Source organism: Crocodylus siamensis, chromosome 5, assembly GCF_052110815.1.
Source record: "Crocodylus siamensis isolate JL-2025a chromosome 5, ASM5211081v1, whole genome shotgun sequence".
Lineage (NCBI taxonomy): Eukaryota > Metazoa > Chordata > Crocodylia > Crocodylidae > Crocodylus > Crocodylus siamensis.
The window spans coordinates 123884533-123909466 of NC_143399.1; the positions used below are offsets into that span (position 1 = coordinate 123884533).

At 41.5% G+C, this 24934-nt stretch overlaps 1 protein-coding gene across 1 annotated transcript in view; it reads left to right on the forward strand.

Moving 5' to 3' along the window:
• DPY19L1 (dpy-19 like C-mannosyltransferase 1) overlaps nt 1–24934 on the forward strand; it is an 89823-nt gene that overhangs the window by 7681 nt on the left and 57208 nt on the right. Inside the window, exons 3-7 of the mRNA XM_090050166.1 lie at nt 3557–3581; nt 4965–5052; nt 5786–5923; nt 9749–9869; nt 11769–11862. Coding sequence (XP_089906292.1) covers nt 3557–3581; nt 4965–5052; nt 5786–5923; nt 9749–9869; nt 11769–11862 — 466 coding nt within the window. The remainder of the gene's footprint in view (nt 1–3556; nt 3582–4964; nt 5053–5785; nt 5924–9748; nt 9870–11768; nt 11863–24934) is intronic.

The window sequence follows — 24934 nt, forward strand, 5'->3', positions numbered from 1 at the left end:
TTGAAGCTGAATAAACATCTCTGATAAATTTCTGTAAGAACCAACCTAATTGAATGTATCCTCAGTTAATACCAATAATACATTAACTTCAGAAACTGATTTCAGTAGAACTTCTACACGATGAAAGAACACATTTTAAAATATTGCTGCCTTATGAAATATAGATGCTATTCTTAATGAAGTCAAGTGTGATTTCAATCCTTTGCTTTTAATATGTATGCTGTCAAAATTATCCTACATATTTAATGCATTGTAAAAAAATTACAGGTTGTCTCTAATTGTATGAATCTTTTCTCTTCATAGTTATCATTTTGTGGGCATGTTAGGTAAAGAGGCTTCTTTTTAAAGTTAGTGGGTCTAACTCTTTGTAGTCTGTTTGTTACACTACAGAATTTGTAACAGAATCTACTTTTGTCATGTAGTTGTGTTTCAGTACGTAAGCTTTCTTATTAAACATTCTCTCATGGTTGTGGAGAGAACCAAAAAATGTTTCTGAATATGAAATAGTGAAAAACTTGACCCTGCAAACAGACTGAAGGGATATCTAAAAGAGGGTGTGAACAGCTCCTTTCTTTAGGTTTTAGAGTTAAATGTGCTTAAAGTTGATGAATTAAATATTAGCTCTTATGTTGCTGACACAGCTAATATGATTACCCAGAGCTGTGCTCAGATTTTATTGTCTTCTCTTGCCATCAAAAGTTTCAGCCTCTTCACAAGATCATGTGTAAACATCATCAGTACAAAAACCTTTGACACTGCGGGTGTCAGAGGACCTGGGGGTTACAGTGAACAGTAAGCTGAATATGAGCCAGCAGTGTGCCCTTTATGCCAAGAAGGCCAATGGCATACTAAGCTCCATTGGTAGGTGTGTTGCCAGTAGGTCAAGGAAAGGACATAATTATTACCCTCTATTCAGAACTTACGAGGCCACATCTGGAGCACTGTGTTCAGTTTTGGGCCTGTCACTGCAGAAAGGACGTAGACAAAAATCAGAGAGGGTCCAGCAGAGGGCAACACAAATGGTGAGGGGGCTGGGGGACTGTCACAGGGCAGGGGACCCAGAAGTGGCCGTGATCTCTCCTGGTGCCCGCTACCGTGCCAAGCGGGTACCCTTGCACCCTCATTCCCGCCCGCCACGTCTTTGATGACAAAAGTATTAAAGGAGGCTGCCTTTTACACCCTTGAACACAGTACCCCTTGGCATACTCCTGCTGGTACCCCGCCTACCGATGATGCTGTGCACTCCTGCCACAGGGCTATGCGTGGCTCCTACCACCCCTAATACCACGCCCCAAGCCTCTCAGATGTCCTGGACGTTGTTGAGTCTATTCTTGTTACGCTCACCCTCTCCGGGGCCTCTTATTCCCGATCACCCTCCCTGATCGGGAGAACTTCTGTTCTCGTGCTCATACCCTCCCTGGGCCTTGCTCGTGTGATTCCGGCCCGCACTGGGGCCTGTGTGCACCCTCCCTGGGGCTTATCCCGATACGATCTCCCACACTGGGGCCTTGCTCCGAGCTCACGCTCACACCCACACTGGGGCCTTGCTCAATAGGGCTCAGGCGGCCTTGGCCTTACCTGGCCCCCAGACCCTCTTTCTGGGTCCTACACCCCAGTGGGCTCCTCCTGATGCTGCCTACACTGGGGCTGGGGTCAGGACACCCCAAAACGCAGTGCCCTCTCTGACACCAGGAACCCCCCCACTACTGGGGAGCTCCCATGAGGCCTCCTCCAACCCCTACAGCCTCACCCAGTCCTCCGGTGTAAAACAAACAAAAATTATCAGCCAATTGGCCCTAACTCAAACCCAAGCCTCCTGGCTAAAACTCTAACCCTAAGTCATTTCCATCCCTGCCAGGGGTTCCTCTACCTGGTATCCTTGCCCATAAGCTGCTCAGGCCATCAGGCTTCTCAACTCTGCCTACTCTCAGCAGAGCTCTCTCTTCCTCAGCTGCCAGAGGGAAACTGCCTGCTTGGCCTCAGCCTAGGCTGTTTATATAGGCCAGGCCCTGCCCCCTTCCAGTCAGCTGACCCCTGTGGTTGCCCCGGCAACGCATACCTGTCCTTCTTTAGGAGCAGGCACTTCAGTGCCCTGCGACACACCTCCCCCCTTAAATTCATAACCTCGCTAGGAGCAGGGCGCAGAAGTGCCCTGCGACAGGGACATGACGTGTGTGGAAAGACTGAGGGAACTGAGCTTATTTAGTCTAGAGAAAAGGAGACTGAGAGGAGACTTAGTAGTCTTCAACTACCCGAAAGGGGGTTTGAAAGAGGATGGAGTTAGACTGTTAGACTGTTCTCAGTGGTGGCAGATGGCAGAACAAGGAGCAATGGTCTCAAGTTGCAGCAAGGGAAGTTTAGGTTAGATATTAAGAAGATTTTTCTCACTAGGAGGGTAGTAAACCCTGGAATGGGTTACCCAGAGAGATGGTGGAAGCTCCATCCTTTGGAGGGGAACCCAGCTAGTCAAAGCTTTGCTGGGATGATCTAGTTAAGTCCTGCTTTGAGCAGGGGGTGGACTAGATGACCTCCTGAGGTCCCTCCTAGCCCTAACTTTCTAGGATTCCAGAGCATGACATTGAATGTAATGTGGGTTCTGTTATGCTGAATAATTTTTGTATGTAACCAATTCCACATGTGCTTGTATAAATCTCAGATGTATTACATTTAAAAGCATAGTATGAATTATGCTCTCCATCCTCTTTATTGTCCTTTTTTTTAAAGGACCAGTGACTGAAAGGACAGTCTTCAGGGTGGTGGAGGAAGAGTAATTTATACAATTATAAATTTCTATGACTAATATAAGGTTTTTCTATTTAAGAAAACTTTTTCAAAAGCAGTGTGTACTTACTGGCACAGATGCATTTCAGCTATGTTTTGTTTGCTGTGGGGGAGGGGGAAGGTAAATGTACGGTTTGTAGTCCTAGGCAGACTTGTAATTTTAGGTAGGTTTTTTTTCCTTAACATTATACACAGGTATTGTTTATGCTTGGATTTTCCTTTTAATTATTCTTTTTTTTTTTTTGTTTTTTCTCTGGATTTTATACAGTACAAAACACCAGTAGTACAGTGTCTATAACTGAATGACTTGTGTTGCCATGTTGCTGTGTTTTGAAGTGTGCCATGTCAGAGTTGAAGGCTATGTTTCTATTAAACAGCCACTTTTTGGCATCTGATAGTGTCTATCCTCACTTTCTGAGTCTTCTGATGGTTGCCACAGTTCCTTCAGCAGCAGGTGCTTTCCCAGGGTACACTTTATGCTCTTGTGACACAGTTGTTGACTGTGGCCAGGTAGAATGGCCAGAAAGTGTGGGTGTGCATGTGCTCTTGTAATTTGGTGGTGGCAGTTGTTCTGGCACTGGTTTTTCTGGTAGCCTAGATAGGTGAGTGGGAGCATGGTAGAACAGGAGCATCTTGTGCCTTATTTCTGTGTACCAGAGAGAAACATGCTTCTGTACAGTATGTCTTAATCCTGATGACAGTATATAAATTTGATTGTTTAACAGTGATGTCACTAAACTCTTTCTTCCTTTTTTTTTGTCTTTCTTCCTTACAGCTGCTTTTGCAGGAGTTTTACACTGGTAAGGTTACTTTTTGTTTGATGTCAATATGGTAGTAATAGTTCTCATTCATTTTTAAAACAACTTGAATTATCTCATTTGAATGTTACAAATGTGATAGACTTATTAATTATCTCCATACTTCTCTTTCAGAGGAGAACCTTCCTCTTTACAGGAATCACCTTTTTTATTTTTTTTCCCTTGGCTTGTAAGATTTCTCCAAAACTTTTTGACCAAGTGGCATTTCCCCTATATGGGTGACAGACACCTGCTGCTGGACTATGTTCCCAAAGATGGTCATTTTCACTGAATGGTAGGGGAAGCATCTCAATTGATTTTTCAGGGCCCTCCAGTTATCCTTTAGGTTCACCTTTAAATTTTGCCCAAGAAAGGAATGCTTGGATTTTGCATTCATTTCCATTTCTACTGCAGAAATTCACTGTCTTTCCTCTTTGGGTGGTGTTTGGGGTGTTTCCCATGTGTTGTTTGCTTATTACAAGCCTCTCTGAACCTTTTGCATAAGGCAGGATATACACCTTAAAAATATAGATAACTGCTTCTGATATACCTAATAATCCATATGCTCCGTCTTCCAACTCAACCCATTCCCTTCTAAGAGGAGCAATAACTGTGTTTAAAGAAAAAAAAGTGGGTGCAGTAGTTCTAGTTAGGAGGGAAGTAGCTGTTCTGTTGCCATCACCACCTTCTTCAAAAAAGAAAGCCCAAAACAACACTTTTAGAACTGTAAAATATTTCTTGCAGCCTTCTCACCCCACAACACAAGAACACTGATATTTGGCCTACTTAGTTCCTTTTCTCTCCTTTCCTTGCCTGTATGGGAAGGGAGCCAGCACTCTTCCAGCCCTACATAGCATACTGGCAGAAGTCATATATTTACCCAATCAAAAGGGATTTTCAAGACATGTATCTTTATTTGTTGATAAACTTATCTTTTTATATTTTTATACTAATTTATAATTGACATAGAATACTTCCATTTCATTTCAGTGTCTGCATAATTTTTTTTAATCCATTCCATTAATTGATTTGGCAGGCATACTTTGCTATTTCCTTTCCTGAAGGACAAATGTGCTGATTTCAATAGTACTTAACTTTGATTTTTAAGTTTCTGCATTTCCTTTATTGGAGTATTGAAAGAGAGATGCTTATAAATTTGCATTTATATATTTTTCAATTAACACACTTAAAAGGGATTTTGTGAATGAAGGAGACTGGAATCTAATCAGATGTATGAGACCAGACTGAATTACAGCTGCATTAGATCTGCTGTGTTTTCCGATGTGCAAATGTGTACTAAGGAGTTCTTGGTTTGTATATATTGATACAGGTTTGTAAACTTCAGTTTAATTTTTGAGGCTTTATTTATTTATTAATTTTTTGCAGGTACCACATAATGACTATTTTTGAAAATGACCGTCACTTTTCTCACCTGTCAACGCTGGAAAGAGAAATGGCTTTTCGTACTGAAATGGTTAGATTTTTTTTTTCCTATTTCTCAACAATTTAAACAAAGTGGTATTTAGCCTGGATGCTTTTGCTTGCACCAAAATGATTGTGTAACTTCCTAAATTTCACAATGAGCAAAAATGGTGAGGCAAGAAAAAAAAAGCTCTGTAAGTAGCTTTATATTATATGATGTTTTTGAGGTACCAATATGTTGACTGATTTATAAACTGAGGGTGAATATGAACATAATTTTTATTGGATCTTCAAGGTTTTTTACTTCAAATGCATGGTACTATAACATTTATAAAACTTAAGATTTATATAAAAGGTATTTCAAATTAATATTGTTACAGAATTAAATACAAATCAGAAGTGGAAATTAACTCAGAGATAACTTTCCCTGGTACTGCAGTCTTATTCTGTACCAAGAATTGGAAAACACTGTATACTACATTGCTGTCTGGGACCTGTAAGGAAGCATTAACTTAAGCTGGTATTACCTGCAGTCTAAAAATGAGAGCATCTTTGTTTACAAAAAGTGTTTTAGCTAAATAGGGTATTTTACATAAGCTGTTTCATAACATTCTAGACCTCTTTTTTTTTTTTTTGGATGTTTTAAAGTAGTATTAACATGATGGAACCTAGAAGCTGTCTTACTGTTGTACAGAATTTCACTTAAAAGAAAGACTCTTGCATAGCGCAGTATGTTAGAAGGTACTGTTTGATTAATCACTATGAAATTTTTGTCCTCCCTGTAGGGTCTTTATTATTCTTATTTCAAAACTGTTATTGAGGCACCATCTTTTTTTAATGGAGTATGGGAAATGATGAATGACAAGTTAACCGAATACCCTCTGGTGATTAACACATTAAAAAGGTTCAACCTTTACCCAGAGGTAAGTTATGTTTTGAAAGAAAGGCCTGTACCAGTGAAAAAAATTCCTGGTTAACTTAACTTTAATATTTGTTTTAAAATGTAAGTGCTTCTATGTAGTGCTATAAAACAGAAAGAAATCTTCCCTGAAATATGCAGTCATTAATAACACTAAGCTTAAGTACTGTATTCTATTGTCCTCTCTTTCTGAAGCTGTTCTGCTGCACATTGTGATTTGTTTGCAACTGGCATTTACCTGACCCACAGCAAGCAGGTGGCAGTCAAACTGGCATTTTTCATATCTTAATTTTTCTTACTCTGTAGTTGCAATCTACTTTTATTTTTTTCCTGTTCGTTTTTTGCCTCCATTGAAAGAGTGCGAGGCTGATGTTGCTTGCTTTTGTGCATCACCAGGTCTTTAATAAATGACTGACTTGGTAGGTAGGGTATGTTCATATGGATGCTCTCCATAAGAACTACATCTAGGATTATTATCGTATTGTTTTCTCTGGGCTTGCTGCGTCTCAGTGGCACCTGTTAGCATGTGTGCAGTGCTGCATGAAGGTGGCTCAACTACTTCTAGTTTGGCAGGTAGCATGTGGGGACCAAATGCACAGTGCCTGATGACATAATTAATTGAGTGATGTAGATGTATCCTACAGAAAGTAATATTTGCACAACTCTTATGCTGAAAAGAGGAAACATTTAAGAATTTTAAGTTGATTTTTCTCTTCTGAGTGTTCATGGCAGAGTAAGAAAGGAAACATGAGGTTATCTGGGGTTATCTGGCTTGCATTTCTGTTTCCACTGGCAAAATTTGCACTGATTTAAAGGGAGGGCAGGGTTTTTCTTCCTGTGAATAACGCTTTTTCCCCAATCGTCTCTATTGCATCACTGGTCTCATTGATATGAATCTCAGGTGTGTTGTTAATGCACTTTTTTCTTCTAGTCCAGTTAGCTGTTTTGTTATGGAAATAGGAAAAGGATGGCTTTGTGGTTCAAGTACAGATCTGAGTCAAAGGTATGGTGGGTTTTACCATATCTTCTTGCATATAATATAGACCTTTATTCTTCTCCCAAAAATGTTGGGTGTGTGTATTAAGCAGGAAAGCTGTTTTATTTGCTGAGGAAGAAGCATGTCTGGAAACACCTTGTATGCCATGTAGCTGCCAAGATGGCTCCCACTTGTTAGGCTCGGTAGGTTTTTCTGTTGCCTGTGCAATGGTCTGGGGCCTAATCATATGTAAAATAGAGTAAGTCCTGGGAACACAATGTGTCTAGGAACTGTGGCATCCCAGGAGACAATCTGGGTGAGGTAGTAAGCATCTTCTGCCATGCCATAAAGTTCCTGTTGCCTCATAAAATAGTCCTGAAAACACAAAGGGCACGTCCACACATGTAAGCACGTGTGCTTGCAGCAGCACAAATTTGTGCTGGAGATTTGTGCCTGGGCACTCATGCCTGAACATGCACTTTGGTGTGGGGCAAGTTGTGCCACTTGAGACAAACTGACCCTGCCCAGCTATTCCTGGAGCTGCAGCCAGGGGGAACTGAAGGATGGGGCCAGCACATGTGCTGGCCCCAGCAGTATAAAAAGCTGCCCTGGTGAGGAGCTAAGGGCTACTTGTTCTCAGCAGTTTCTGAGGCCCAGCCAGTTGACATATGGGGAAACTAGCCCCCCATGCCAGCTGAGCTGCTGCAGCAGCTGTGACCTGGAGTGTCCCCTGCAGCAGTCGGCAGTGTAGACTGCTGTCTGACTATGACCTGCTGTCACATGTGACAGCATCTGCCCCCTTGGGCCTGCAGCCCCTGCAGCCCCATGGCAACATGCATGCAAGACCTGGCTAGGGACTGCACAGTTGCCTGGGCTGTGGCATGAGCACTGCAGCACAGCTGTCTGCACCTCTGGGCCAGCTGCCAATGGGCTGTGGCTGCACAATTGGCCTTTGTGCGGCACTGCTGCCAAGTGTGCCCCTGCCCTGCCATCTGGGCAGCTGTCACCTGGAAGATGTTCTCAGTGTGATGGCCTACTTTAAACTGTCAAAGCGTGTCCTCCTGGCCCCAGATGACCGGGAGGTTAGCCACCTTATTTGCCCTTGCCCTCCAGCTGCGTCCCTGGTGCCAGCCCAGGGCAGGTTCCTCTGACTGGGTTCTGCCGCTTGCCTCCCTAGCATAAAAATTTCAAATTCTCTGATTTAAAAAAAAATTCCAAATTTACTCTTTAAAATACCCCCAAATCTGTGTTCTTCCATGATTAAAACAAAACACAACTCTCTCTTTCTTTCTCTCTATAGATATATATGAGAGAAAACTCCACTCTCATATAGATATGTGAGAGAGATGAGTTGGGCAATGTTTTATTAATATATTTACAAGATTAAAGCAGTTTGGAAGCCTACCAGTGCTTCTATAACCATAATAAAATAAATTCTAAATATCTATTTGCTTTAGTCTTTGCTTTTGGTTTTTTATCATAGAAAAATCAGAGTTCCCTAGGCTAACCAGGATGTGGGGACAGGTGCCCCTGCAGCCACAACTCCTGCAGGGAGGTCTTATCCTGTCTGGCAGCTGGGCATGCAGATTATGAGATGGAGGGGGTGGGGTTTGCAAGGGAGAGGGTTGCAGGACTGGGGTGTAGTGCGGTGGGGGCGTGTGTGTCTGGGGTGGGGAGGGGGTGGTTCATGTGAGGGTTGTGGGTAGGATGTGGGGGGGGATGTACTGTGTGTAGGTGGCGGGATTTGAAGGGGACCACCACACACCTGCCCCTGCCACCCCCTGTGGCAGCAGCAGCTAGCTGAGCCATGTCTGTTACAGCACAGCCTCGTGGTGGCATGGCGCAGCCTGACCCATAGTATGTTCATGGCAAACAATCTAAAACTGGTTTGAGACACCACAACAGGCACATGCACACTCATCTGGACATGCCCAAAGTGTCCAGGAAGTATAACATCCTAGGAGATAACGTCATGACTCTGGAAAACCTTTTTTCTACATTCTATCTTCCAGAACAAAGTGTATGTTTTACTTAAAGGTGTTTGTATGCAAGAAAATATGGTATTTTAGTCAGCTAGGTTCTTGTGTGACAGTGAGCAAAGCATGTTTATGTCTCAGTTTCTCCGTCTCTAAAATAAGGGTAATAGTTCTGATATCAGGTGTTCAGACTCAATTCATTACTACCTACAAAATCTATTAAATTGGATTGAAGGTGACATTGTGGAAGTGTGGTCTTATGTTACATTCTGAACTCCTTGCTTAGAAAATTCTGCTTACCTTAGAGGTGCAATCTCATGGTTCAGGCCATTGCCACTGCTCTGATCAGTCCAAGAGGTATCTTATCCTGTTCCATTTTCTCACTGTGTTCCAAACAGACCACAGAGTTCATCATGGCCACATAGATGCACATTCAATATCAATAACTGAGCTGTGTGTTAACTATCACTTTGTAAGCACCTGGGTAGATGGTTAGTGGAGCATGCATAGTGTAACTTGGATACATTATTTAGAAGATTGTTTTCTGTATGCCTTCTGAGTAATATTTGTAACCTTCTTGGATATCTGCTAAGAGCTCCTAACATAAAATGTTCAAATATATCACATTTCTCCATGGTTTTGAATACTTTAGGTTGATGGGATAAATAGACTCCTACACTTAAGCAGGGATAATGTTCAGTCTGTACTGATTAGTAGGGCTACATTATGAATCATTTCCCAAATGAATGAATCATTTTCTAAACTGCTTAGGTTATAGAAGGTTGAAGATACCTTAAAATGTCAGGCTCTTTTGGGCATTATACTAATCACAGACAAATTTTCTTGTTAGAAAATTCAAATCCTGTTTTCTACACAGGTGGTCCTAGCCAGCTGGTACCGCATATACATAGCAGTAATGGATTTTCTTGGTATTCAGACCAAGACATGCTGGACTGTAAACAGAGGAGAAGGGCTTAGACCAATTGAAAGCTGTGAAGGTAGGATTACTATCCCCCCACCACATCCATCCAAGCATATATTTCTGGTTTTGTGCATTTCAGAAGCATTGATGTTCAGGTGTTTTATTATTGGCTCATTTTCATTTTTACATGCGTATGTTTTAGCAAATCTGCAATGTGTGAAAAGCATGGAAGAGGAGCTTTTAAAGGTGAGACTGTGCTCCATGTGTCTTAGAGTCACAGCACAGAACTTTCATTTTAGGAAGATGCGGGGGTAGACTAAGATGATTTTGCCACCTCTGAGTTTTTGTTTCTTCTAAAGCCTGAAGTGCCTTGTACACAATTTTGCAGTTGTCTAATTTTTTTATAGCAACCCTCCTGGAGTGCCGTATTAAAAAAACAACTTCAGATTTAATATTTGATCTTCCCTTTGCATACTACCCCGTGCCAAAACTTGTTTCGAGAGGTCTCAGAAAGGAGCTGTAATGCTTTCTTCTGCAATGATACCACTGGGAGAATCCTTTTGCAGCTAACTTTCTGGGTATTCAGACTTTTAAAGAGGAACCTGACTGGATGTGAGGACTTCACATCTGTTGTGATTTATTGCCAAGGTTGGATGTTCATACTTCTACTCTGTGCTATTACAAATCTGGAGAAATGTACTGACTATTAGCTTGTAAACTAGATACTGTCATAAAAAAATTCATTGGCAATGGAACATTCTGTTGATTTTTGTAATGGAAGATGTCTTTTACACATATAAATACAAATACATTGTAGAATTATATTTCTTTTTGTCACTTAATTTAAAGGATTGAAGCAATCTTAATATTTCACTGTTTTTAATCTACATAAAGAGTTGTGGGCTTTATTCAGAATCTCGGCTGTTTTCATTTGACAGAAGGCCCTGGCTTTTAATAATAGAATATTAATGCTTCTCATTCTTCTATATTGGGTAACCCCTCCACCTAACAGTTTTTCAGCATATAATAACTTTTGCAGACCCACATGTCATCTTTTCCTTGTTAATCTTTGAATATGGGCTGCCTGTATTGCAAATCATTTTGGGAAGGTGGGAAGTTTATAAAGAGGTGATGTGCATAATGAGGAATAGAAGAATAAGGGGCACAGAAAGACCAGGATCATTAGAGTAAGTATTGGTGGAGGATCTCAAGGCTCCTTATAAAATAATGGAAGGAGAACTTTGGTTAAAGGGTAAGAGAAAGAATAGTGATTTTGAGAAGGTTTAAGAAGAAAAGGGATCACCAGGCAACTGTTTAAAGGGATACGGTAAACTTGAAATGAAGTCTGAAAGTATTGTCAGTGCTACACTTACTCATGACATACCCTACTGACTTACGTGGTTTTACAGTACTGCTTTTTTATTTTGAAGTGTTTTCCCTTTATCTGTTAGTGTGACACACAACCGGTATGAATAAAAGGGGAAACTGAGTAGCAGTATGATGAATCTGAAAGCATCTCCTTAAAATGGGGTAAAGTGAGATACGCAGATGACAAATATTTATTTTGATCAAAGGAAAGTGGACTTCTGTGTTGGAAACATGTGTGTCTGGGTTGGCTGAGTTACCTGATCTAAAATTGGGGAAAAAATAGAAAATAAAGATAACATACAGATACTACAGTAGAAAATAGGCTTTCCCTGCCCAGTAATAGTACTCTGTGTACAGGAGACGCAAACAGAGGATTATGACTCTGTTTCTCTTATTGCTGGGGGTACATTCCTCTTACTGACTCTCCTGGTGAGCTTGGTGATGATAAGCAGTCAGAAAATTTAACTCTTGCTTTGCTTCTTTCTGTATACATGCTGTTATGCTGATGTGTTCGCTAGAATAGATAAGCATATAACATGATATACCTCGTCTTGTTAGTTTAGTTTATTTTGGTCAATGTATGTATTAATTGCTGTTTGTTTCCAAGGATTAGGTGACCCGGCTTCTTTTTATGTTGCTGTGATCTTTCTTTTAAATGGAGTAATGATGTCAGTGTTCTTCTTATATGGGACATACCTAAGGTAAGAACATTGAGCACCAGTCTTTTTAAGCGATAACAATCGTTTGTGCCTTTAGTTAAACTGAATGGTTCTTCATATGTTCACAAAAACTATAAAGTAAAGTGCAAGTGATTATTATTTTTTCCTCCAGATTTCAAGGCGGTAGTATTTGGAAATCAATATGTAGTGTAATACCTGTCTTTACAGTATCTGACAGTATCATGACATCATGGCTTCTCTTTAAATTTTACAGTTTTAATTTTACCTCTGACTAAAAGTACAACTTTCATCACTCTGTAGCTACAGTTGTAAGGCACTCCTTGCTTATGAAAAAAGAAACTAATATTTTTAATGAAAACATAACCAGTTTTCTGCTTCTTGCTATGTATTTCCGTTTTTATTTACACTATCAATAAGCATAACCAAAATGCCCTTTCCAACAAAGTGTTCAGGAGAAAAACAGAAGCATAAATGTGTTCTCAGTGCCCCCTTTTATTTTTGTAGGGCTGTCATGCACATTTTTGGGAGGAGAGTGCATTGCCTTAAATTACAAAACGGTGTATCTGTGTTTTTCCTCTATCTTCTTTTTTTTTAATATGTCCTGGTTGTTAGGTTTTTGGGTTGTTGGTTGTAGCCGTGTTGGTTATTAGATTTTCAAAGTTAGAAGATCCATATCGTGGATAAAAACTAAATGTAGCAGTTCAAATAGGGAAGTTTAGTTCAGCTGATATTTACAGGGATGAGGGTGGCCTTTCTTGTGCCTGAGTAGTGTGCATCTGTTTTCCCCCTCCCCACTCCCACACATTTTTTCTGTTAAATCACCAAATGTTACACGTTTTGTGACAATAGATTACCTTTATATATACTAAGGATGCCTATTGTACAGCAGGCTATTTGATGTAGAATCCATATTTTTGGTAAATGTCACACACACACACCCATGATTGTCCAAAATACTCAGTAGTTTTCCTCAGTTACATTGTGCTGCATGAATCAATCCTTAAAAAAAAAATCAAGTACTGAAATTATTTGCATTTAAACATAACTCATGTGTAGTCCGATGAAGATAAATAACGTAAAGCCATATGTTTGAAGACCTAAGCCAACTACTAGCTATCTAATAAACTTTTGAAGAAACCTCTTAGGAAGTTATATTATTATTGGTATGTAAGAACTCTTATTCTTTTTTCTAAAGCATTTTCAGACAGAATACCAAATTCTGACAACCAGCAATCTATTATGTTTCTTTGCTTGTTCTTATAATGCTTGACTACAGGGAGACTGGAGAGGTTTGGACATCCCCCTGAAATATGAAGGGAAACAAATCAAAAGGCAGCACAGACATTTTGATGCATTTTAACATTGTATTGTCCTAGTTCATTTAACTTTTCGTGATGGCACAAACTGAAGGCATCTCCCTTGCTATTGCAAACAGTTGTAATATTAACATTTTTAAATTTATAAGAAGTTTATGGAGGTCTGTCTTAAATTAGTTAAGTGATTTACACTGCTATTGTAAGGCTGTTTGAGAACTGCGCTCCTACAATGGTTATACTCTTCTAATTTCCAGTCTAAATTTGTTTGTGCTAAATTTATTCTGATTTGTTCTTGTGTGCCAGCATTACCCTCTGGTTTAAATAGATAATCTCCCTTTCATTGTTCACCCTATTTTAGAGAGAGTGCATTCTAAGCCCTCATCGTGTTAGGTTAAACAAGTTGCATAATTTTTAGTCTCTTTACTACTGTGGCCAATGGATGAGGTAAAATTTCAAAATCCCACTAAGCCATCAGAAGTTTACCTATCTTATTAGCCAGTTTTGCTCGTCATATGTAGCGGTATACAGAAACTTTCCTTTAGGATGCTCCAGACTTTGAAGATCTTGGCAGGAATCTGTTGACATTGTTTTCGCTTTCCTAGCAATCTGATCAAAACCATTGTCTTGCATTGCTGCTTTTAGAAAGGGCAGACATTTGGATGTTGAAAGTGCTGGTGTAATCTTAGGAATTTTCAGTCAATATGTTCCATTTAGCCAAACTAATAGTTCCTTCATCCAGAGCTGACGTGGCCAGCTGACGTGTGGCATGTGGCCAGCTGAAGCTTCAGTGTTTCTTTAATGTAGAAGAATCCAAAGTAGGATTTAATTAATGAGTCTAAGACTCAAAAATCTGAAATTTAGTTTCTGTCAACTGGAGGGTGAAATCTTAATTTTTTTTTTAATTTTGTACTTGTATTTCAGTATTATTAGTAAGATATTTGATCAAGAGGTCTACAAGGGGTGTGGTGTAGTTCCTTCCCCCCCCCACTTTTGTGAGCATGTATGTTCTCTTCCTTTATCTCTTTCACTGCTACATGGCACTATTGCCATCAAACAACACTGTGAAAACGCCCCTGCAACCTAACATGGTGTGGGCAAGTCTACATGTTCATTAATGCTCTGTGATTACGGTGCATTAAGCTTAGCACCTATAATGACAGGTACTAGCCAGCATGCTCTGTTAACCGGCATGCTGGCTTGTAAGGTAAAAGCGAAACCAGAATTGCCCACCATGGCACTTCTGGTTTCACCGACCCCTACGGCCTGGGGCAAAGCAGCATGCGCTGCTGAGCCCCTACGGCCTGGGGGAAAGCAGGCTGTATGGGGCCTGCCTCCCTGTCCTGTGGGAGGGGTAGCGATGTGGCGGGAGAAGCGGTGGCCTGAACAGGCAAAGATGTCTGTTCGGGCCTCTCAATTAACCAACATATTTTGTTATCCGGCACCCCCCATTCCCTATGGGTGCCAGATAACAAAGCTTTTGCTGTACTAACTTAACGTGCCATAATCAGTGCTACTGTGCTTAGTGTAGACGAATTTTTTTTGTGATGTTGCTGTGCATTAGATTAAATCTACTATGTATTTATTTGTACAGGCTTTGCCCACCATGCTAATGCACAGTAGAATTAATCTACTGTGCTCAAAGCACCTTGTGTAGATGCATCCAGCATGTTTTTCCCAGAAGCAGTTAACCAGATATTCTTTGCTATTTTGTGCTTCAGTATTCTGATCTCTTCTCATGAAGTAAACTAATGTTCCCCGTAGGCTAATATAGTGCTACAGCATGCATAATACAATTAATGTTTAGGATATAGGACTGCATCACTACATTGTTTCCTGTTAGCATATTTCTCAAACTATATTCCCCTTAACTTAAATTTATACTCTTTGTTTTTCAAATGTAAGAGTTTTGTTTCTTTTTTTTTGTTTATTCTTGTGTTCTGATCTTGATATTTTTGTATTAATAGAAGGGAAAGGTTATATGTTAACTGCAGCAGTGAATAGTTCTGTGTATTTACCATGGTGATTGTCTTAGCACCCAGTTGGTATGTTTTAATTATCTTAAGTTGTACCCGGAACTCATTGATTCTCCATGACCTCTTTATTTTTCCTGGGTGAAAAATCTTGCAGTATTTATCTAGTCTTTTTTTTAAATTTGGTTACTTCTGCCCATATATTGCTAAACAGCTTTATTCTGTTGTCCTTTTTAGCCTTAAAAAATAACAGTAATTAACTTTTTGAGAGTATTATGTTTTCTTAATGTCGTAATTTTTGTAATTTATTTTTTGCTTACAGATTTTGTTTTACTTGGTAGGCTTATATTCTTGTAAACAGGGAAGGAAAATGAAACCACTTATAAAAAAGAAAAAAGATAATTAGCATGCATACATTTACTGGCTAGTTGAGTTCACCAACATGTAGAAATAAAAACATAGGGTTACTTCCTAATAAACTTAAACATTATTAAAAATTTATCTCAACTAAGTCATAGATCTACTTTACATAAGTATTTCAGGTGAAGCTGAAGCCGTTATTGATGTGGAATTTACAAAAGTATTGAAACTTTTTCAGTAGTTTTCCTTTTACAAATAACAGAATATTTAATATTCTATCAAATATACTGCGTAAGAGCAGAAAGAACTTTTATTGGATGAATCCCAGCTTTGAAGTAGAGAAAGATACGGCATTCAATGCAAAGGAAAAATTTCTGTGAAATTCTTTCTGTGGAGTTCAGCCTTCAGGAGTTCTTGGCCTATCATGAAGAGGGAACAGATGGTTTTCTGGCATTATGCTCCTCTGTAATGGGGGCTATCCCAGTGAATTTGTCTGGAAAAATGTTGCTAAAGGTAGCAATTTAGTATTCATGCCTGCCTATCCCATCATAATAAATAGCTATTTTTGTGTAAAGTTCCTATCTGTTCTGAGGATTTTAACAACTGTTAACTGAAGAACATGCTATGAACTTAATTGCTAGCTTGCAAAAATTATATTTTTAATATCAAAGTCATATAAGGACAAAATAAATTTAGAATAATTTTTTTTCAGAATTTCAAAACTAATGTACTAGAGGCAAGGGCCTTTTTTGGTGGTATCTTTATTGTACCAAATTTATAGGTTGGGAGAAATGTTAAACAGCCTTTTTGGGTATAAAATATGCTTCTGGTCTGTGCTATAGACTGTCATGTCTACAACAATATTCTAGTCCTACTAAAACTAATACAAACAGTATTAGTATAAAAAAATTTTAAAATCTTGAACTCCAGAACTAAACCTTCCTGTGTCTTGGGCACATTATACATTTCTACTTCTAAACTATGGAGTAGTAAAAATGTTTTTATAGTGAGATAGTAACAACCTATACAACAACATGAGAGCACTCCTGCGGTAACTTCGTATTTCCAGCAAAGTATAGCATACTACCCAGTTTCTTGAAGTTGTTCTTGTGTTTTAAGACTAAAACAATGAGTCTGTTTGCTTTGTTGCCATATTTTAAAGTTTTCAGTATAATATTCTCCTGCTTTAAAAGTAATATTTTAGTTCTTACCTCCCTTACCTTTCCCCAGACATTTCATGTGGACATGGTCTTGGACATAAACTATCAAATGCATTTGTTAACTTGCTTAATTACAGCCTTTTTTTTTGGAAATGAACTTGTTAGTGATGTTAGTTAATTCTATAAAAATGCAGTGATCAGTACTCCCTGATACTCTTGAGATGAGTTATTTTTGTTGTTTGTATCAGCTCTGCAACGCTAATCTGTGGTGTCAGGAGCCTGTTACATTTCAAAATAAGTGTTCTCAGCTGAAATAATTTTCATGTTAGATACGGCAGGGTTTTTTTGCTAATGAATGTGCACTGTTTTGAAACCTCAGTTCTTTTGAGCATTGGCAGTTTCCCTGTGATATAACAGGTTTAAACATATTCATTTGAGGTCCTCCTATATTTATACAGTGCAAGAGTGCTTTAGGCATTATGCCGGATGTGGCCATCCCTTCAAATTCTTCTAGCCCAGTGGTTCTCAAACTTTTTTTTCGCGGACCACTTGAAAATTGCTGAGGGTCTTGGCAGACCATTTAATAAACTTATTTCTGTTCTACAAATCAAAGCACACAACTCATATTTTAATATCGGTAGTCTTACCTTTCTAATGTGATGGATATGCTTGTTTTTTGAGCAAAGTTCTGGGGAGTCTGGTGTGATGTTTGTCAGCTTTAGTTTTAGGTCACCTTTCTGTGGACCACCTGAATGGAGCTCGTGGAATAGTGGTGGTCCGCGGACCACGGTTTGAGAACCTCTGTTCTAGCCATAAACTATATCTTGATGTGCCTCAGACCTGCAGGGCACAGAACTGTGTATGTCCCGAGACAGTGTCCCAGAGCCAGTGCTCTGTGTACAGTGCCCCAGGTCAGGTAATAATTTGTTAAATTAAGTTCTTCAGGAGTTGCATTCAAACTGTTTGGAAGCTGTATGTGGTCCACAAACCAGTTTGGCTGCTCTTCTAATATATAGTGAATATGCAGTATGACCTGAATTGTTCCACTTGTATACTGCTGTAACTCCACTGAAACCACTGGATATAACTTCAGTTGAATTACTTTGGATAAGTGAATTGTTGATAGCACAATGGATCTATTCAATTCTTGTGCTGAACTAATGAAATTCTTAGAAACAAAGTTCAGCATCATTAAAGTATTCCTGCTGCTAGATAACTGATTAATTGTAACTTCTCTGACACTACTTTAGCTGTAGCAGCAGAATTAAAGGTTTCCTTATTCATCCTGAGTTTAAGATGCAGCATCAGAGAAATGTACATTTTATACAAGGAATAAAGTAATCCACTTGTTAGGAATTTAATCGCAACTTTGGTTCTGTTTGGTTTCTAAGTACCAGGAATCATTGACATAAAAATGTTAATACTGAAATTCATTTGGCTGCATTGTTATTGTTGTTTCTCTAATCCCCTAGGTGGCAACGTTTGAATTATCTGTTGTCTCATTTTCATATACATACTTGGAAAAACTGTGGCCTTGCACCTTTTTTGCTTCACTTCCAAGTTGAGAATTTACGTGTTGAACTTTGAACACAAAATCTGATGTTGTACTTCTGTTAGTTTTATCTTATAAGATTCAAGGTATCAAATATTACCAAAGAGAACTTTAACGTACTTTAATACATACAGAAGTATCTATGCCATTACTTTTACAGAATTTAAGCTTTCTTTTAAAAAGTGCAGGATTTATGGTTGCAGAATAAGCTTAGGGGGGTTTTACAGACTGATTTTACTAAGAATGCTGCTGTTGTTCATCTCCAAGACGCTTTTGAAGCTTGTGTAGATAAGAGTCTCTGTCCAAAACTGGGCATAATTTAAAAATCACCTGCCGTTTCTTATAGTTCTTAAAACTAGAAAGTATTCAGAAGCCTGGATGCAACAGTGAGACTGATGGGAGGACATAAAGTGGAGATTAGGAGGTTTGTGTGTACAGTAATGAGGATGTACTCCTTATAACTGAGGAGGCTGTGGAATGAGGCAGAAAATAGCGAGACATTGGCTTGTAGGAGCCAGGGGCGTTTTTTTCTCTTCAGGAGCAGACTTCCCTGCTCTTGTTTGCTAGATGTTTATTAGCTTGAGGCTTCTTAGGAACTTGGGAAGCGTTTAGGAAGGCTGGGAAGAAGCATCTTGCCAGTCATCAGGTTTGAAGGATAGGCTTGAATAAGTAATGGGTTGCAGCTTGAATTCTTATAGGTGTGTCAGACATTGTGTTTTGCAGAAGTCTTTTTATGTTGCAGACTATGAAGATTTCAGTAAATTATCCATATCTTGTGCTCTTTTGTTTGAAATGGGCAGAAACAGGATCTCTGTTTTGCTTTCCGTGAAGACACCTTTAAGGTAGCACCGGGTATCCTGTTCAGCTATCCAAGGATTGATACAATGTTTAAAAAACAAACCAACCAACCTTACATGTCAAACCTAAAGAACACTTCCCCATTTTAACATCATTGCTTTTGTGTTGAACTCCATTATATTAAATAGAGTATGTTGGTTGCAAACAGAAGTGCAAATAAAATTTATTGTTCTCTGAACTGAAAGTTTCAGCTGAACTATGTTTTCTGCATACAGGTTTCCCTCCCAACCATGGAAGTTAGGTTCCGGAAAGTTCCTGTGGCTGGCAAAACTACAGTTGGTAAAACTAAAGGCTTATGGGATAAATGGAGTTAGGGGCTTGAGTACTGTACAGTATAGTGTATAAAAATCATTTTTACTTATCTTTAATACATGGGGTGGTCAACCAGGTGTAGGCATACCCCTAGGTGTACTTAGGCAGGTTATAGGGGTATGTGCCGGCAGGCGGGGACAGAACACACCCAGGGCATGGTGGCAGCGTCATCCCCAGTGCATTCATCTCTTACCCGGGGGAGGGAGAAGAGGAAGGGGAGGAGAGGAACGCGCCGGCTGGCCCTGCGCAGTATACTGTGGCGCTTCCCGGCCCCTACCTGTCTGAATGATGAACAAGGAGATCCCCATGCGGCTTCTCTCTTCCCTGTCATGCCAGGTTTTGGGGGAGGGAAGCAGGGCGGCAGGGAACAGCAGTCTTGGCCAGGCTGGGTTGTGGTACAATCCAAGCCCAGTGGCAGCAGGAGCTGCACGCCCACACACGTGGATGACCCTCTGGGCTCAGGTTGTCCCATGACCCAGCCCAGCCGGGGCTGTTGTCTCCTGTTGACCTGCTTCCCTCCCCTGTGACCTGGCACGGTAGGGAGCAGAACAGCTGTGTGGGAATCTCCTCTACTGCTGCTGCTCACCCTGTGTTTCCCTGGTGACGTGCAGGGCTGTATTAAGGGCAGCAGCATGGGGCTGCACCCCTCAAACTAGTGGCAGGCACAGAAGGCACGTTGCTGGGGCGGCACGGGGCAAGGAGATCCCCATGTGGCTTCTCTGCTCCCTGCTGCACCGGGTCATGGGGAGGGGGGAAACCAGGCAGCAGGGAACAGTGATGAGCGGGCACTGTGAGTAGGGCAGCTCCCTGCACTTGTGTGCACCTCTGGCAGGGCTGGGGCCATCTCTGGCTGGGGGAGCAGGGGCTGTGGCAGGGGGAAGGAGAGGCAGAGCAGGGCCAGGGGGTTGGCAGGCTGATGTGCAGCTGTGGAAAACTGGTTACTCAAAACGATACCGTAGTAGCCAGTATGGCATACAGAATATTAACTATAGATAGTCAAAACCGTGGTTGGCAAGGGAAACCTGTAGTCATTTGTAAATATGTAACAAGCTTGTTTTGAGTCTACTTCTAAGGGAAAACTATTCCCAGTTTACTTTATTTAGCACTTACAAAGCATAGTTCACCTTCTGAATATTTTGTCTTGAACAAACCATGTTATTTTCATAACATTTCAAGGGGCAGACATTTCTAAGTATACTGACTAGTGAGTATTATGTTAAAAATTCTAATTAGGTGTTTTTAGCCCTTAATATAGGTTTCATTACTGCTACCTTTATCAGGGAACCATAATAGTTTATAAACTACTGAACATGCTGAATAGATTTTGTTTATGTTGAGGGCTTAATTTTTGGCAAGCAACTACTTTTTATGTGCAGTTACATATGCAAATGATATTTTGATGTATTTACATGTGTAAGTGTCTGACTTGTAATCCAAATGTAATTTGATTTCTGGGCCCGTAATTGCTGTGTTGCGAGAGGCTTCAGCAGTTTGTTTAGGGAAGATTGTGTCCGAAAATGCACAGAAATGAAAGAGGTAGCACTGGCTTGTTTTTAATTCCTTCTATAGCTCTCCTGGTCATTCAGTGTTTACTACATTAAATAGTTTATATACTGAATACTTTGAGATTTACCAGTATTTTATATTGTAAAACACTGTCGTGTTGTTGTAAAAACCTTGCAGATAAAAAAAAAAAAAAAAGGAGCTGTATCTTATTACTTAGTCCTCCCCTCTCCCCTCGCCCACGCCAATCCATCACTAATAATAAGTATTTTCTTTCTACTCAAAAAAAGAAATACACTGGCCACTTTAGTACATTTTAAATTTACAGCATACTAAGAAATTGCACTTTGTTCTTGTTTTGACTTTTGACTTGGTACAATTTTTATCTCTTTAGGCTCCTAAGTTACTGGTAAGAGAAAATAACTATCAACAGTTTTATATTACTTTTCACCACTTTCCTTTTAACCTTATCCATAGTGTATTTCAATTAGAAAAGCTAAAAAGAATGTTCTTAATAAAGTTTCAAAGTCAAATACTTGAAGTTATAAAACACCACAGTTGAAGTGGTTTTGTGTAATCCTAAAGTAGTTCTGAGCATGCTTGTGATGAGCTGGAATTACCTGATCATACTTGTCCTTGTCCTACTACAAAGGATCCCATCGCATTTAGAGCACTGGATGTGCTGTGCTCAGCAAAAAAGGTGGCAGTTATTCCATATATATTTTTATAATAGAATAATAGAAAATTAAAAACAAATAATAGAATCATAGACACAGTCTAGCTCCATCCTTTTTGTAACAACCCTTCAGGTAGTTGAAGGCTACTATTAAATCCCCTCTAAGTCTTCTCTTCTCCAAACTAAATAAGCCCAGCTCCCACAGTTTCTCCTCATAAGCCATGTACCCCAGCCCCTTAACCATTTTCATTGCCCTCTACTGGACTTTCTCCAATTTGTCCACATCCTTTCATAGTTTCATGTTTCATAGTTTCTAGGGCCGGAAGGGACCTGAGCAGATCATCTAGTCCGACCCCCTGCCATGGCAGGAAAGAGTACTGGAGCCAAATGACCCCAGCAAGGTGTTCATCTAACCTCCTCTTAAAAACCCCCAGGGTAGGAGCCTGCACCACTTCTCTTGGAAGTTGGTTCCAGACCCTAGCTGCCCTGACTGTGAAGTAGCGCCTCCTGATATCTAACCTAAACCTACCCTCTGCCAGCTTGTGACTGTTATTCCTGGTCACTCCTGGCGGTGGTCGGGGGAACAGTGACTCCCCCAATGCCTGCTGATCCCCCCCTGACTAGTTTATAACAGGCCATGAGATCCCCCCTCAGCCTTCTCTTTTGGAGGCTGAACAGGTTCAGGTCCCGTAGCCTCTCCTCATAGGGCCTGCCCTGCTGCCCCCTGATCATGCAAGTGGCCCTCCTCTGGACCCTCTCCATGCTGTCCACATCCCTCTTGAAGTGTGGCGCCTAGAACTGGACTCAGTACTCCAACTGTGGCCTGACCAATGCCGCATAGAGGGGGAGGATCACCTCTTTGGACCTGCTCGAGATGCATCCGTGGATGCTTGACAAGGTGTGGTTGGCCTTCTTAACTGCCTCCCCACACTGCCAGCCCATGTTCATCTTGGAGTCAGTTATGACTCCAAGATCCTTTTCCGCCTCCATGCTGACAAGAGGGGAGTTCCCCAACCTGTAGGTATGGTGCCAGTTGTGCCTCCCCAGGTGCATCACCTTGCACTTGTCTGTGTTGAATCCCATCCTATTCTCATCTGCCCACCCTTGTAACCTGTCTAGGTCTGATTCCAGCCTGTTGCTTCCTTCTAGTGTGCCCACATCCCCCCACATCTTAGTGTCATCAGCAAATTTGAACAGGGTGCTTTTTACCCCCTCGTCCAAATCACTGATGAAGACGTTGAACAGTGCGGGCCTGAGGACCGAGCCCTGCGGAACCCCACTGCCCACGTCCTTCCAGGTTGAGAAGCACCCATCCACTACCACCCTCTGGGTGCGACCCTCCAGCCAGTTGGCAACCCATTTGACTGTGTGGGTGTCTACACCACAGCCCCCCAGTTTCTTAATGAGAACGGGGTGAGAGACGGTGTCGAATGCCTTCTGGAAGTCCAGGAAGACTATGTCCACTGCTATCCCTGCATCTAATGATCTGGTGATCTGATCATAAAAGGCCACCAGGTTGGTCTGACAGGACCTGCCACTGATGAACCTGTGTTGGTTGCCCCTAAGCATGGAGTCCCCTGCTGGCCCCTCCTGGATGTGTGCCAGAATAATTTTCTCAAACAGCTTGCCTAGGATCGAGGTAAGACTAATTGGGCTATAGTTTTCCGGGTCCTCCTTCCTCCTTTTTTTGAAGATGGGAACCATGCTGGCCCTCTTCCAGTCCTCCGGCACCACTCCTGAGCACCATGAGCGCTCGTAAAGCCGTGCCAGGGGTCCTGCAATGACCTTGGCCAATTCCTTTAGAACTCTAGGGTGGAGATCATCCGGACCGGCTGACTTGAATACGTCCAGCCCCTCCAGAAGCTCCCTAACTAAATCCTCGCTAATCTTTGGCCCAGGTGTGCCTCCCCTGGGGCCCAAGGGGGGCCTATCAGGGAGGTGGCTGTTCTGGTACCTACATAGGAAGACAGAGGCAAAGAAATTGTTAAACATGTTAGCTTTGCCGTCTGGTGTGACGACCAAGTTTCCCAATGCGTCCTGCAAGGGCCCCACATTACCCGGGACCTTCTTTTTACCCCCTATGTATTTAAAGAAGGACTTCTTATTGTCCTTAATCTGGGAAGCTAGTCCCAGTTCCATCTCTGCCTTGGCCTTTCTAACTACCCCCCTACATCCCCGAGCAACTGCAGAATAGTCCTCCCTGGTGATGACCCCTTCTTTCCATTGGGTGTAAGCCTCCTATTTAGCAAGGAGACATTCCCGGATGCTTTTGGTGAGCCATAGAGGCTTGTGCACTCTCCTGCTCCCTTTGATCCTGGTTGGGATTACCTTCCTTTGGGCTTGGAGGATCGTCTCCTTAAGGAGCAACCACTCTCCTTGGACACCTGGCTCCCCCCCACCCAGGACCTCAGCGCTTCTCCAACTATCCTCCTTAGCTCTCTGAAGTTTGCCCTCCTAAAATCTAGGGCCGCTGCCTTACTGCATGCCCTTGCCACCTTGCGCTGGATGGTGAATTCCAGCAGGCGATGATTGCTGTCGCCCAGGTGGTCGAGCACCCTCAGCCCCCTCACCAGGTCATCACCCGTGGCCAGCACTAGGTCCAACAAGGCATCTCCCCTGGTTGGGCTGTGCACCTCCTGGGTTAGATGGAGGTCCTGCACTCTGTCTAAGAACCTATGTGAGCGTTCAGACCTGGCTGACTGCTCTTCCCAGCAGATGTCCAGGAAGTTCAGGTCCCCCATGACTACCACATCCTTAGCCTTCACTACCTTTGTGAGCTGACCCAGGAATTCCTGGTCAAGCTCTTCTCCCTGGTTGGGAGGTCTGTAGTAGACTCCCACTGTTAAGTCTCTTTCCCCTTGACTGCCTTGTACTCTAACCCAAAGCACTTCAGAGTGCCCTTCCCCTGACTCCTTGCTAATTGACGAGGATGTGTATTCCTCCTTAATGTAGAGTGCCATGCTTTCTGTAGGGGGAGGCCAAAAACTGGACACAGTACACAATATTATAGAGGGAAATAATCACTTCCATTGATCTGTTGGCAGTGCTCCTGCTTAGCAACAAGAGGAAGGTGAAGGAAAGTGTGGGGCCCTTATTGAATGTGGGAGGCAACCTAGTGACATGATGAGGAAGAGGCTGAAGTTCTCAATGACTGTTTTACCTCAGTCTTCACAGGCAAGGTCAGCTCCCAGACTACTGCACCAGGCTAGACAGTCTGGGGAGAAGGTGAGCAGCCCTCAGTGGTGAAAGAACAGGTTAGGGACTGTTTAGAAAAGCTGAACGTGTACAAGTCTGTGGAGCTGGATACAATGGATCCAAGGGTGCTGAGGGAGTTGGCTGATGTGATTGCAGATCCGCGGGCCATTATCTTTGAAAAGATGTGGCAT